Genomic DNA, 15085 nt, shown 5'->3' on the forward strand with positions numbered 1-15085 from the left:
GCTATGTGTTTATATTAGACAAAGCAAGGCCAAAAAATGTGCCCTGCACTTGACCATTCTCAGTGCCAGAACTACATAGACCACTGGTCTGATCCATGATGGCAATTCCTTGGCTTTCCAATGGCTCAATTACTGCTAGTCTTCAATGGGAGTTTTTATCTGAGAGAGGACTGCAGAATTAGGCCATTGTTTTCTTACACCTGAATATTCTACTTAGTGTTTTCTATCTAACATCAGCAGCTCACACTATATTATCATATTTTCTTTCAGCCTGCAAGCAAACTCTTCTCTCCATAATAACCTACTGATCACCCATAGAAAGTGCAGATCACCTTTAAATTCCCTGTCTAAGGTCAATGGGAATTTTGTAAATGGAGTGAGCGCAGAAGTGATCTGCATGATGGATTACTTTTGAAATTTCCTACTATTGATAGGATTGTATGGTGTATATCATTGTATATAAAACACTCCTACCTCTCGATGCAACTCACCCTTGTTCAGAAAACCAGCAGAAAACCTATATGCCCTTATGCCCACAAAATAAAGCTTAAGTAGTACATGGCCCTTCTACTGACCCTCTGCATAGGAGAAAATCTCTCTTACCCTTTCTGCTGAATAGAGTCATCATGATGTTTTATAGTACAGGTGCTTGCCTAAAAAAGAAGAAATCATCTTGACGAGTAGTTAAGTTGAACTTAGCTGTATTTATGACTGTATTTAAAGTGAAAAATAATTTTTGCATAGAACTTCTTAATGCTAACTGAAAATGTATATTTGAAGGGGTTTTTGCTTGTTTTTTTGCTTTCAGATTTAATATATTTTTTAAAAATCCTTTGCATTTAATGACTAGGATGAAAAACAAAACTTTTTATAGTATTTCCAAATAAAGACAACATTGGGGCAAAATCAGGCCGCACATTCACTGCCCTCCATTGGCACAGAAACCCTATATCCTATAGAGCCTCCATGGTTCCACTACATGCAAGCATGCAGACTCTACTGAAGCCGTGCAGAGAGACTCACAACTTTTATGTGCTCTTTGTTGCTTTCTCTCCATTGTAACATGACGAGGACTTTAGGAGGTAGGTTAGGGAGAGATCTGTCCAGGGGGTTCGTAACGACATGAATACATTGGCAAAAATTAGTGCTGCATAAGCAACCATGGAGCAGATCCCTTCTTTCAGGTCCTTGATGTAACCCTTGATCATATCAAGACTTCTTTCACAAGTGTCATTGGGTCTCAAAAAGACTATAATCATTGGGATCTCCCCAGCAGTCTTTCCAAGATCCAGCATCCTGTTTATCACATTTAACATGGGACCTGGGGGACAGAAAATTATCCTGTTTTCTTTATCTGGGCTACAGGTGTCCCAGCCTAGGTTTCTCAGTATGACATCACCAATCAGGATTACTTATCTCCTCTTTTTTTTCTGGTGGCTATGTTTCACCATTCAGCTCATAGTCAGTAGTTTGACCTCTAACCTCCCTGGGTTGCTGTTGGTCTTTTCCTCCTTCTGCCTTGTGGGGAGCAGAGTATCTGTTTTGGATACCAAGGTTAAATGTGTCGATATTTCTCTCCTGCGTTTCCTGCCCCCTTTCCTCCATGATGTCACATTCTTCCTCCTCTTATTTGCTCCTCTCTCGTCTGTGTGATTGAAACTTTTCCAACTCTGAAACCTTTCTTTCTTTCTTTCTTTCTTTCTTTCTTTCTTTCTTTCTTTCTTTCTTTCTTTCTTTCTTTCTTTCTTTCTTTCTTTCTTTTTCTTTCTTTCTTTCTTGTTCTCTTTGTTTTCTAAGGTTCCTGTGCAAATGGAAGTGTCTGTGTGATCCAGTTTGACTCCCTTTTATATCTTTCAGTGATTTCAACTGCTGTTCAAGCCCCTCCACTTTTTCCTCCACTGTAGGAATCAACTTGTAATTCCGATGTATGTATCCTGCATGGTAACATTCATAACTGGGAGCACGTCACATGCAGCACCATGGGTTACTTTGGAATCTTTGGTAGTGGTTCTTTTTAGCATTGTCGCATCTTCCTTCAGGATGGTGCCTCACTTGTTAGAACCTTTAAATAATGCAAGAGTTTGCTACACTGAGCACATCCCACATGGCAGTCTCCAGCTCACTGCTACACTAACTTTTTGGCTGATCTATATTAATTCCTTCCTTTGCCACTCACTGTGGCACCGTTTCCCTATCCAGCATTTACTGGAACTGCCAGTCAAAGTACTGCTCCCTTTTTGCTTGCACTCAGATTGTTGCTGTCTTACTGCGTTGCTGGCTTTGGATTAGCCGTTTGCTACTTGGCTTTCCTGCAGGTTAATAAATTGGCAACAAATTAGCTATATGGTTATGTTAGTGATCATGTCATGTTAACTAACTTGTGTCAAACCAAACAGATTTGCTTTAAAGAATTTTGCTAAATGTGAGTGATGCAGATCACGGCATCTAACGATGGAATATCACAATCAATTATTTAAAGAGAGGGGACATAATTTTCAGTATGAGTATCTCTATAGGCTTTCTGAATCACAAATTCAGGCATTTAAATGGATACTTGAAGCCATAGAACTTGAACAACTAGGGTGAAATTCACCACTGCGCAGAGAGCCAGCGTAAGACCTTTGCATTAAGTCCCACTGTAATTCTGTTTTGAGGACATAAGTGGTGAACAGGCCTTGCACTAGTCCCCCACTTAGGGATGAATTAGACCCTTGAGTATCAATTGCTCATCCAAGTGTGAGCTATGGACATTCACTCATAGTGTTAAATTGTGCTCAAGGTGTATCCAAACAAGGGTCAGTGTTCAGGCTTCACAAATGGAGAGAAGGAGTTAGATGCTGCAGAGATGCAGAGCTCAGTGGTTTAGGGAGGGATATTAAGGTAGGAATGAGAATTCAGGCCTTGTTCTTTGTGACCCAGGGAGCAACTAGTTAACTTCTCTTAGCTCCTTAATTTCAAATTCTTTTTCCCTTAATCTTCCATTTGGTCTGTGCATCTGATTTACCTAGTCCAAGTGAAACACTAGAAAGAAAAGGCTGGTTTGGTTTTAACTCTGCAGAATTACTTCACTCCTGCTAGAGCAAAGAAAGTGCTTGAGCTCACTTGTGCACTGCTGCTTGTGTTGAGCACAGGCCTGGAGGGCTTATGCAGCTTCTCCAACACCCCTAAGGCGGGCTGGTGCAATATTCACCATTGCAATCCCAAGTGTGGCATTCTGCACAGCAGCTGTAGCACAGGGTGGCAGCTGAGCACACAAATCACTTCTTTCTGTTTGCTCCTGTTGTTGTCATGATTTGTTAGGTACAAAGGCAGGAGGCTGGCCCAGCACAAGTCGGAAATAGAATGTTTCACCCCAAAAGGGAGTATGGGAAATGGTGGGAGAGCTACAATGAGCAGGTAAGCAAAGAGTGGAGTGGCCTGGGGGCAGTGTGATATGTCTGTGAGCAAGAGGAGCACCTCTGGGACAGTTCTGACCCAGATCCTCTATCTGTAATGACTGTTCATCCCATAGAGTATGTCCAAAAGAAAAAAGCTTGGCCACCACTGGTTTACATGTTATGTTTGATCTGCAAAAATGCACCATGTTCATTTAGGTGATCGGAACCACTTGTCATTCATGATGTTGTCATAATATGGGGCTCTTGTCAAGACAAACTTTAGACCTGATCATACACCCTGGGCCAGCCCATTAGAAGGTAACAATAAGCAATGGTAATACAGTATCTAGCTATCAAGTAAGTAAATTCTGAGTTCTATCTAAATGTGGGTTATACTTTATATAAAGGGTTACATTAATAAATAGTTTCTAAAGGGTTAATGAAGAGAGCTAGCTGGGAAAAAATCGATGGAACTGTCAGAATTGAAATGTTTCATGGGAATGTATTCATGTCAACAAAATTGTTGATGGAAAAGCTTCACAATTATTCAAAATCAAAATGGAGCCTGGCTCAATGGTTTAGTTTCATTTCAATGTTCTTGTTTTGTTTAATTCTGACTGTTTTACTTCATTTAGATTTCCACATTTCATTTTGACTTTTATATTAAATGTTACTATTATATTTCTATACTATGTTTAATATTATATGTATATTCACTGTGGGTAATATTTTATATGATATTATAATGTTTTATATTAGTGAAATGAAACATTTCAATGATTTTTTCCCCTATATATCCCAAACAAAATATTTCAAGATTTTTAATTTTCATCCTAGGTTGGGACAAAAACAAATACTGATATGCTGGAATTTCCCGTGGATTGGAAATTCCATTTTCCAACCAGCTCTGTTAACATATGATAAATATGATAAATGTGTTACAGGCAAGTAGCCTGTGTCATACATGGTTATAAGCACATCGGTAGAAGGTAATATAGAGGATTATAAGACATAATAATAAGCAACTGTTAAGATTCTATTGCAGTCTATAACAATTTGATTTACCACTTCTTAAAAGATATATTTAACCCTTTATAAACAACTTAGAAATGTATCCTTAACATAATACATGACCAAGGAGGTGAACAAAACGTACCTTTGGCTTTACTGATTTTTATACCAGGGAGCCATCCTGTAATTGCAGGAAGACATTCCAAGATGCACACCACATGATGTTCCCATTGTGTTTAACAACGCTCACTCAAGCACACAAGGCATGTGATTACAACAATGCACTCTCTAGGGATCCTGGCTGCTTAAATAATGTCAGCACCATTCATTCACATGTGGTTGTTCGAAATTTATTGACACCTGCTGTTTGTTTGTCAACCTGTCTGTGTTCTGCAGTCTGTTCTGTGGGAATATTTTTAACTTGCATTGCCTGCAATTAGATTTGTCTTTTTCTTAAAAGCAAGTTAGAGTCAGTGAATAAGAGAGAATTGAAGAGGAAACAAGTGCATGTAAATGTGAAACAATTGTATTTCATTTTACATAGTTTAGTTCCCCTTTTTACAAATACTTTACACATACATATATATAAACTAATGTATAAAACTGTATATCTATATATATATAAAATCTCCCTATATTTTATATCTTCACAGTGAAGAATCTATGTGCATTCCAGAGTATAATCCATCTGAGCCAAGTAGAGATGAGAAAGAGGTTCCTGTGAAAGATGATGCCCTAATAGTCAGAAAGACTGGAAACTTTATCAGTGTAATACTTCTATAGCAAGACTGTCATTCATAAGACCTACTCAAACAGTTAAGAATATTTGTTGTTTACCAGGTTTTAGATTTGTATTTTATGGCTGTGTTTTGTTGTCTCCAGCCACACTAGCCCAAGCTGTGGTTCTGTCAGCTCTCAGAAGCTAACTAGAGCTGGAATTGGCTAGGGTGGGAGACTTCCAAAGAAAACATAGGTGCTGCAGAAAGCAGTGTAGGTGGTGTTCTTCCTTTTCAGTAAGTATCAAACCTGTATTTAGAGGCACCGTGATGCTTGAAGTCTTGAGGAAACATAGAAACACGGCTTTGATTATTTTGGGATGATTCAAATATCCCAGCAGATTTTTTTTTTCACAACTGTAGGGGGTACTGACCAAATTGCAGTTACGTCTTTTTGGTTTAAAATACCCCATGTTGTTTCAATTACACATTGTTCACTTCTATAAACCTCTTGTGCAGTATTGCTATTGTATTCCAAACTAGACGTGGGTACATTTCTGAGGTGGATGAATTATCCTTATATTTGCATCTTATAATAAGGTTTGGGTTTCTTCAAGATGGAAAGTGTTATCTAAATGTTAGCAGTTCTTATTTTTGTGTTACTGTATGCAAGTTACTCTATATGTAAGGGGAGTTAATTTGTTCTGAATCACATACAAGCATCTTTCACCTACATCACATAAACATCAGTTATGAAATGGAATGTTTTATGAGGCTGTCAGAAAGTAGGAGTCTTGGTAACATTGCTATGATTTAGAATTTAAATTACTGGCTTAATTAAATGCAACAAATAAGAGGCTGATTAATAATTCACAAGTGATTTTTCCAATGATGACATAAATCCCATGTGAATAAATGTCTCTGCAATAATATATCAGTCAAGCCATACACCCTAAATTACCTCCATGCTAGATACTCTGTGCAGACTGGAAATAATCAGACTGGAAAAATTCAAGATGAGTCTAGAGACTGAAAACAAAATCCAGGTAGTGCTAAATCTTTCTCCCTATTCTGCATGGTGTATGGGTGTGGGTGTGGGTGATACTCATTTCTGAGAGATGAAATGGACTTTCTCCACTTTTACTCAAATAGATATTGTAAATGGTGTAATGTAAAGCCCATTAAAATCAAAGGAGAGACTGCCACTATTTTCCATGGGCTTTGCATCAGGCCTCAGCTAAGCAGGGATGAAGAACTGTAAAGAATACCTAGCTCCTGTAGGAAGTGGAGTTGATGGTTCGATAGGTGAAACTCTTCTCTCTCTGAATCGCACGGACTTGAGATGATTGAGCACCGCGATGCTGCAAGTGCCATATTTCAGACAGAAAATAAAACACAGGTCCTGACCGCTTGTGTTAATGAGCAGTCTCAGGGTCATCTCTGTAAGTGAAGAAAAATGTTAACTCTGGGGTTCTGACCAGTTTCCAGCTTGGGTAATTATATTAGGCCTACTAAAAATCCCCCAGTAGTTTCAATTAAATACCATATATTTCACTTCCTGTCCTAAACAGCTGTGTATTGTTAAAACAGATGCTGTGATTTGCCTCGGTGGTTTGTATATCTATTTATAATTTGCTTTGGGTTCCTTTGGGATGAAAATTGCTCTGTCAATATTGGCTGAGATTTTCAAATCTGTTAAGTTATTTGGATACCCAGTTTCCATTAAAATTAGCAGGAACTGGGTGTTCAGATCCCTCAGGCAGATATAAAAATCTCAGCCATCAGTTTTTATAGGATGGACCCTGGACATGTGCAGAAGACTGTACAAGCTTGCCAGCCTAGCAAAGAGTCTGACACTTCCGGGGGTACCCAGCATTGTGAGGCATCTTACTAACACCGGTCCTGAGCATGAGGGAGCCTTGTCTGTGGCTGCTGTGGGTTTGGTTCTCCAACTCCATCAGCCTTTGGCAACACAAGCACGGACTTCCAGGCCTCTGCAGGCCCTGCATTCTGTGTACAGGTCAGTGATAGGGCTCTCCAACCATCCCTCTGGAACAGCCAGGCCCTGTTCCTCTGACCATTCTCAGAATTCACAGATCTGCTACTCTCTAAGAATAGCCCACACCCGCTTACAAGTTACACCTCAGCATACTACTCTGCTCAACTCCATGCATCTAAGAGCTGTTACAGTAAATACAAGAAATTTATTTAACAAGAGCAGAGACTTGAGAAGAAGCAAGTAGACAGAATGAAAACAAATAGTTACATGTAAAATAAAAGCATAACTTACTTTCTGGAGTTCTAAACGGAACTAACCAGATATTTTCTTGGGCTGATGAAATTTAGCTCACCCAAAGTTTTTACGGTGGTTTTCAACCAGGCAGGCTGTGACCCTTCTTTCAAAAGACAGAACACGCTGGCAGTTCGTCTCCTCAGGATGTCCCTTTGCAGTCTTAGATATAGTTCCAATGATCCATTGTCTTGTAAACAGGGCTTCCTCTTGCTGATTTATTTCTTTCTGTAACCTCCCCCTTTAGAAAAATCTCACAATCCCTTCCTTAGCATTTTGCTCAGACTGTAAATCAGCACCTATTGTGAACCGTAAAATACTCAATTTACATGTAGCCAGACAGATAGATAAACATCTCTTGCCTGTTTCCAGCCCCAAATCGTTGGCCTTGAGAATATATATTTTCCTGTACAGATATGTAACTCTTTACATGTCATCTGTAAATACATGTTACAATGCTTATGAGGACCAGTGTGACCCAGGCTTTTAGCAGAGACTTTACATGGCACTCTTTGGTGAATTAGTATGTAGCTACCAGACCCAAGGTATCTTTGCTATGGTGAATCTTCTACGAGGTCCCTGGGTAACAGGAAGTGTCTTGAGGAATAATATGAACCAAGTTCCTTGTTCAGTGTTAGAAGAAAGCAACTCTTTTTCATTCTTTGCCATACACTTGTGAAAGATCTGCAGTGAAAGTGTAATGGGTGAACAGCTCCCTTGGGAACACAGGCTAGGACAAAATGGATGGTTGCTTTCCACTATTCAGTGTTCATTTCCAGTCTGATTTGTTTGGTTACCTCTTATGTTTACAAAGCACACAGCGTAGGAGTCATTTAAGCAGTATGGCTTGATGGATACGTCACTAGTGGGCTACTTATGTACAATGGAATTAGAGTGTCACTGGGCAGCCGTTCTGCAGAAATGGACCTTGGGGTTACAGTGGACGAGAAGCTGGATATGAGTCAACAGTGTCCCCTTGTTGCCAAGAAGACTAACAGCATTTGGGGCTGTATAAGTAGGAGTATTGTCAGCAGATCAAGGGACGTGCTCATTCCCCTCTGTTCAGCACTGGTGAGGCCTCATCTGGAGTACTGTGTCCAGTTTTGGGCCCCACACTACAAGAAGGATGTGGAAAAATTGGAAAGAGTCCAGCGGAGGGCAACAAAAATGATTAGGGGACTGGAGCATATGGCTTATGAGGAGAGGCTGAGGGAACTGGGATTGTTTAGTCTGCAGAAGAAAAGAAGGAGGGGGGATTTGATAGCTGCTTTCAACTACCTGAAAATGGGTTCCAAAGAGGATGGATCTAGACTGTTCTCAGTGGTAGCAGATGACAGAACAAGGAGTAATGGTCTCAAGTTGCAGTGGGGGAGGTTTAGGTTGGCTATTAGGAAAAACTTTATCATTAGGAGGGTAGTGAAGCACTGGAATGGGTTACCTAGGGAGGTGGTGGAATCTCCTTCCTTAGAGGTTTTTAAGGTCAGGCTTGACAAAGCCCTGGCTGGGATGATTTAATTAGGATTGGTCCTGTTTTGAAGGGGGTTAGACTAGCTGACCTCCTGAGGTCCCTTCCACCCTGTTATTCTATGATTCTATGGAGGAAAGAATGATGTGACTATTTATTCACTTTATTTGCTGTGTTTAATAAAGCTGGTCATTAAAATCTTAACCAATCTAGACGGGAGGCATCTCTATACTTGCCACCACTTCTCTCCTGCTGATTGTTCAGAGGCAGTTGGAGCTGTCAATCAGGGTGAGCCCAGGGGGCCTGCCCGCAAGTATTTTGCCAGAAATGTCTGCCTTTGCTTCATTCAGACCTCTCCACCACTTCAGCAGTGAAACACTTTGTTCTTCCATTCTATTTTCCTTCTGTTGCTCTCCATTTCCTCTCCTGCTACTCCCCCAGTTACTGCTCTCTCCTCCTCCGCACCTGGCGAAGCTCAGTGGGTGGGCAGCTCCAGACTGCAGTATGGCAGGGGACCACTCACGTTCCAGGTACAGGGGCTCTCTTTTCCCCTCAGCTTCAGGCCCAGCCTGTGTCTTCAGCTCACAGGTACCACAGGCTGTTGGAATTTGATGAGGAGGACTCTGCAGAACAGCCTCCTCAAAGCAGCACTCAGCAGGCAGCAGCAGCAGCTGCTGAAGAGAACAGGAGACCTGGCACTGAGCCAAAATGCATTCATTCCGAGACTGATCCCAACAGCAGCTCAGTTGATGCAAAGTAAGATCACCAGCAGTAAAACCAGGCTAATGCACCTGCCAACAACCACACACGATTAAGGAAGGCAGATGAGTAATGCTAGTAGAGGACATCAGAGGTGCTCCTCTTCTATCCTGTGCCCCATGACCTCTACCTCCTCAGAAGTACTGTTTTGAATATGGCTGTAACACACGCAAGCAGGCCTCATCCCTACGCTTCTGGGAACCCAGCTCAAAAGTGTGGTTTGAGCCTGGTTTAAAAAAGTAAAAGAAGACATAAAAGAGGCATATCGTATGAGCAGTGAAAGAGCTCACCTGCTTGTGTGGGTCTTCCTTCAGAAGCGATCCTGAGCATTCAAACGATTCATTAAATCTAAGGAGGAAAACAAAAAACAAAGAAATTCCTCATCTCTTCTTTTCCTGGACTTCCACGCTTTCTTGGGAAGACCTTTCCCTCAGACAAGAGGGATTCCTTGAGTCTCATTCAGAGAAATATAGAGCAAGATCCAGGGCACATTTCTGCCCAACCCTGGATAACAGAGTAATTCAGAACAAGGGCAAAACAGATAGATAGCAACCGACCAAAGCCATCCACACAGAAGTTCCAAAGGAATCTAGAAGCATCAGCTTTACAGTGCAAATGGCCAGGATTCCTTTGGTTGTCCACCAAGTTGAAGGAAACGGTCATTGCCGGCAGTGCTGTTTTCTAAGAGACCAAGTGGACAGAAAGGTTGAGACGACACTCTGGAGAAACTGTACATTCTCTGTAGGCTCACTGGAGCTGTCCATATAAGCCACTTAGTTCACCCAAGTGTCTGTAGCATGGTGCAAGAAGTTGGATGGGTGGCAGTCTTCAAAGGATAAAGGAACTTGAGCATTTCAAAAATTTCTATCAGCCTGAAATTGCCGGTTGCCCAAGTGACCAGTGCCAAGACACACACAAAGCTCCAGTCAGGAAAAGCCAATTACTAGATAAAGTATCTAATATTTTTCACCACTTTTTATTATTTAGAGAGGTCGTCAGAAAGGTGATGGCAGAGAACTCTGAGAAGAGACTCTTGTTATCAGTTTTCTTTGCATTTGAAGAATCTTTCTTGGCAGAAGGTTGGAGGGGCCTCTGATTAAACAGATGGAGTAAGACAATGCCCTAATGACATTAGTTGCATAAAACAATATGATTATTTCTGTTCAAGTCTGTATGTGGGCACACTAGGCTAGGAACAGAAATGGCTAAAGTCAATTTAGGTGCCGACTATAGCTAATTGAGTTTACTCCAGAAACAAGACCGTCCATACCTACACTTGCACCGAAATAGCTAAACCAGTTTTAACTGAGACCTTTTCATTTCCGTGAAGGTTTATGTTCAGACCAGGACTTTGTCAAGACTTGGATAAGAAATCCAGAAATACATAACTGAAATCAGCAAAATAATTTTGGATTTTCAACAGTGTAACTGAGGACTGAATCTGGTCTGTATAGTTTTAGGCAGCATTTAAAAATATAGTTTCATTTTATTCTGCTTTCAAGAAATATACAGTTTTAAATGTGTAGCTCTCTGTTTTAGATTGTCTCATAAACATGGAATTCCGTGGGTTTTATGTATATTTACATACTGTAGCCAACAGATGTTAGCAAGAAAATAAATGACTTATTTTCAGCTTGCACTTGCATACAATAAATTACCCACTATTAATAAGAGAGGAAGACTGTATGTCCACACAGTACTACTAAGAACTTTTCACCAAATTACTTATATCAAGCTCAAGTAATCCATGGGAATGACAATCTTGCTATAAAGTTAATAGAGTGTTTCCAGTTTATGTGACTGTCAGTATGTTTTCTTCTTGTTTATCCCCTCCACAAAGCACAGTCACTGCCCTCATGTTTCCGTTGCTGATTCTATGATGGCAGTTGGCTAAAGAGTGTTGCCCGTTCTTTTATATATCAAGAAACACAAGGAGAAACACAAGGAGCAGAATTTCAGTTACATCAACAAAAACAAAGGGCAAAATAATATTTGCTAAATTAGTAATGCAGAAAATATAGAGGAGAAAACATTAATTTGTATTGGCTTCATTTCCATTTTTTTCTTTCTTAAAGACATTGGTTTACTAGTCATAAATAAAAAATTATTGAAAGCCCAGTTAGAAGATTAGAAAATAAAGAGTGGAAGAGAATAAGGAATGTACACAAGCCATTGTCATACCAGAAGATGTGGACACTTGGAGAGGGAAGTTGTGAATGTTAAGGACTTCAAAGACCCCATTTAAAGCCTTAAATTTCTTGTTCTTGTTAGGTCATGGTAAGCCAAACTGGCTGAGAATAAAATTTATTAGGTGACAGGTTTGTTTTGAGGAGATCTTCCAGTATATAAAACTGAAGTTAGCCACCTTGTAAAAAAGAAATATAAATCACAAAAATGTGCCACCACTAAATACCATTTTTTGCAAATAAATAAATAAATGAATAAATAAAATAAAAAAGTGCCCAATGTACATTGTGGGCTATATATTTGTGGCACTATCTCAAAGCTTGCATCACTGGATTGTAATCAGTGACCCATCCAGTGAAGCACAGTGGAGCCAAAAGATCTGCACGACAGAGTAGCATATTAATATATATTCTGTACTCCTCAAGACATTCTGGCATTTATTTGGAAGCTGAAAAGAGTAAATATACTGTCCCTATGAGAGAAACTGAGAGGAAGCAAGGTTTCTTAGTGAGACGAATCCCTGATCTAGAATATCACTGACCAAAAGGTTCCCATCACTCAACAGAACATGGCATGATCTGGCCCAATAAATGTAAACAACTGTTTGTGATATTCCATTAGCAGGCATCATGGTCTATGATGTCCATGTGTATCTATTTATTTCTCTATAAAGTGTGTACTTTGTGATGTGATTTAGCTAACTTGGCAATATATAGTTGGAGTAAGAATTGAAAAGGTGATACATTAATCAGTCCCGCCCCTCCACTCACCAATCACAAGGTGAATCACACAGCCATACCAAGCACCACACCACCCTCAAAAGAAAAAAAACAAATTACTTTTACAGAGAGATTAGCAAGCTCAGTTCTTCTTATGACATTATTAATTTTGCATTAGGTCATAGAATAGGAATTAGGAGCAGCAGGATATAACAGAGAAGCTGGATGTCTGAAATTAATGTTCTAATTATTGCTGAATGTACTGTTGTTGACTTTTCATGTCTGGGCTTTTTTTAATGGATAAATTGCTATTCACTTGGTGCATGCTAAATTCAGCAGGTTATAACATGGGACATGAAATAGTTAAGGGCCAAACCATTCAGGTCATTCCTCAGGAAAATTCCATAAGTAGCCAATGGTCCTTCTTTTAGTCACAGATGCAGCTAGATTGAGCCTTTACTTCTACCGCTGTGTAAGGGAGAGTGCACAGTGGCATCAATCAGGTCTGGCCCACAAGAGAGTCGCAGCTGCTCCATGAAAGAGTTAATTTGCCACTGTGGCTGTCCCAGGTGAAAATTACTTCTCCTAGTTTCTCTCCTCCTCCCCTCCCTATGCTGGCTCAGCTCTTCACTCCCACCCCTCTAATTCAAGACGCTATCAGCTTCTCTACTAACTTGTCACAGAGGTGCAGGGGCTCAAGAAGTCTACTTGCACCTGGTCCAGCCCAGTAACCCAAGAGGCCACGCAGGTAGCTGGGGGGATATTACTCCTCTTATTTCCCCTTTATATCTCTTCACAACCACATAAGGCTGGTCCGGCATCTGGCTGTTAGTGAACAGGAATCATGTCAGGCCCTTTGGCTTAAAGTGGCAGTCGCTAGTTATGAATCAGAATGACAGAACGGTGAAGAGTAGAATGGATCAAAGCTAAGGAGAAGAATGGGCTGTTTCTTCTTGCCCTGTTTAAGGGGCCGCACATTGTTGTGTCACCCCAGGCGCCGCAGAGGCAGGGAATCATACCTCAGGTAAACACAAGTCCTTCCCTGTTCCTTCCTTCTGTCAAGGGGCTAGTGATTTGCTGCTGATCCATACTAGTCACACATTGCTAGCCTCCTTCCCCTGCCCCATGAAGCACAGCTATTCTGATTAGCATGCTGAGAGTGGTAGGGGAGAGAACCAAAGCTCCATTCACTCCCCACCCATTTGTTAGGAATGGGGGAACTATAGGTGCACAACATCCACTTACTTGTGAAGACCTGATGTTCAGTGAGCTGTGTAGAAGTGCAAAGAGGGCTTGCAGGAGTGGAAATTAGGGTATAATTGCTCCTTATGCAGTTATGCACCCACACAGGTTATCGGACAGCTTAGACTAAATTTGCTTCCAAACAGCTCGTACCCTGGAGGTTTAGGTTGTGTTCGTCTGCTAGAGTTTGTTTGTAAAGAAAAGGTGTCATAGTATGTCATGTTATGTGATCCACTGTATCTCCATATATTGTAACCATAGATAAGAATCTACCAGGAGTTCTTTTGTTCACACTCACTAGAAAGTTTTTAGATCCCTGGAAGAGACAAAAAGAGCAAGGAGTGCTTGTGGCACCTTAGAGACTAACAAATTTATTTAGGCATAAGCTTTTTCAATAGCAACTCCCTGCAATCTGAAAGCACCCTATGAAGCTCTATACGAAATTCGCATTGTTCTAATACTGCAAACTATTTCGTAACAAACTAAAATGTTAAAGTGTAGTCTCTTCCGGCTTTAATACACATTGTTTAAGATAACTTGGCCTAACACAACCAGGATCTCAAATTTGCTTAACTTTCCAAAACAGTAAATGGTTGTTGCAAATATTTTGTAAGCCAAAATAACTTGTTAAAAATTCTGTTATTTTGTATATAAATCATGCCTGCATGTAATTTTGTATGTATGGACCTATGTTTTTATGTGGACATCATTTCTTAGTCATTTTTTGTTTTTCTGGAGAAATATTTCCATTACTAATGGTCTTTTTTAATTCTGAGAGCCACAGGTGAATGTATGGGCATTATATGGTCATGCCCAGGCACATGCCTATGACCGATCTCACAGAAGGAGGGGAAGAGGTGAAAGGAGCAGTTGCATACCGTGCGTGAGAGAGATCTGGAACTCGCTCACTCTTATAGGGGAGTGTCTTGGTGCTGGGGAGGCTCTGAGCAAACAGTAAGGGGAGATGGGCCCGTCTCTGTGATGATGGCCTGAAGGGACATCAATTTTGGAGGAGGGGAAAGCAGGGTGTTGCCACTATTTCTCACTGTGTGAAAACTCATTCTGCCATTGGGCCAGAAAAATGGCTCTTGTAAGTTTGTGGGTCACTTACTTCCCTCAAGGACGATCTCCTGCTCTGAGCTGACCTGCAGTTAAAAATCCTGGATGCATTAACTGAGTGACATATCTGACCCAAGGCTGGAAATGAAAACTGCCCACCAGTCTCAGTCTCCAGCCAATGTCACTTCTCTGATGCCTCCAGCTGTGCTCGGGAAGAGCGGATGCATCATGATCCATTCATGAGTTTTGTTCTGAGGCCG

At 40.7% G+C, this 15085-nt stretch overlaps 1 protein-coding gene across 1 annotated transcript in view; it reads left to right on the plus strand.

Moving 5' to 3' along the window:
* The window catches only part of LOC127045118 (metabotropic glutamate receptor 5), a 274080-nt gene that overhangs the window by 252142 nt on the left and 6853 nt on the right, over window positions 1-15085 (plus strand). The window contains exon 8 of the mRNA XM_050940737.1: window positions 3301-3396. Within this exon, the coding sequence (XP_050796694.1) occupies window positions 3301-3396 (96 nt within the window). The remainder of the gene's footprint in view (window positions 1-3300; window positions 3397-15085) is intronic.

Source organism: Gopherus flavomarginatus, chromosome 1 (assembly GCF_025201925.1).
Source record: "Gopherus flavomarginatus isolate rGopFla2 chromosome 1, rGopFla2.mat.asm, whole genome shotgun sequence".
NCBI classification, from domain to species: Eukaryota; Metazoa; Chordata; order Testudines; family Testudinidae; genus Gopherus; species Gopherus flavomarginatus.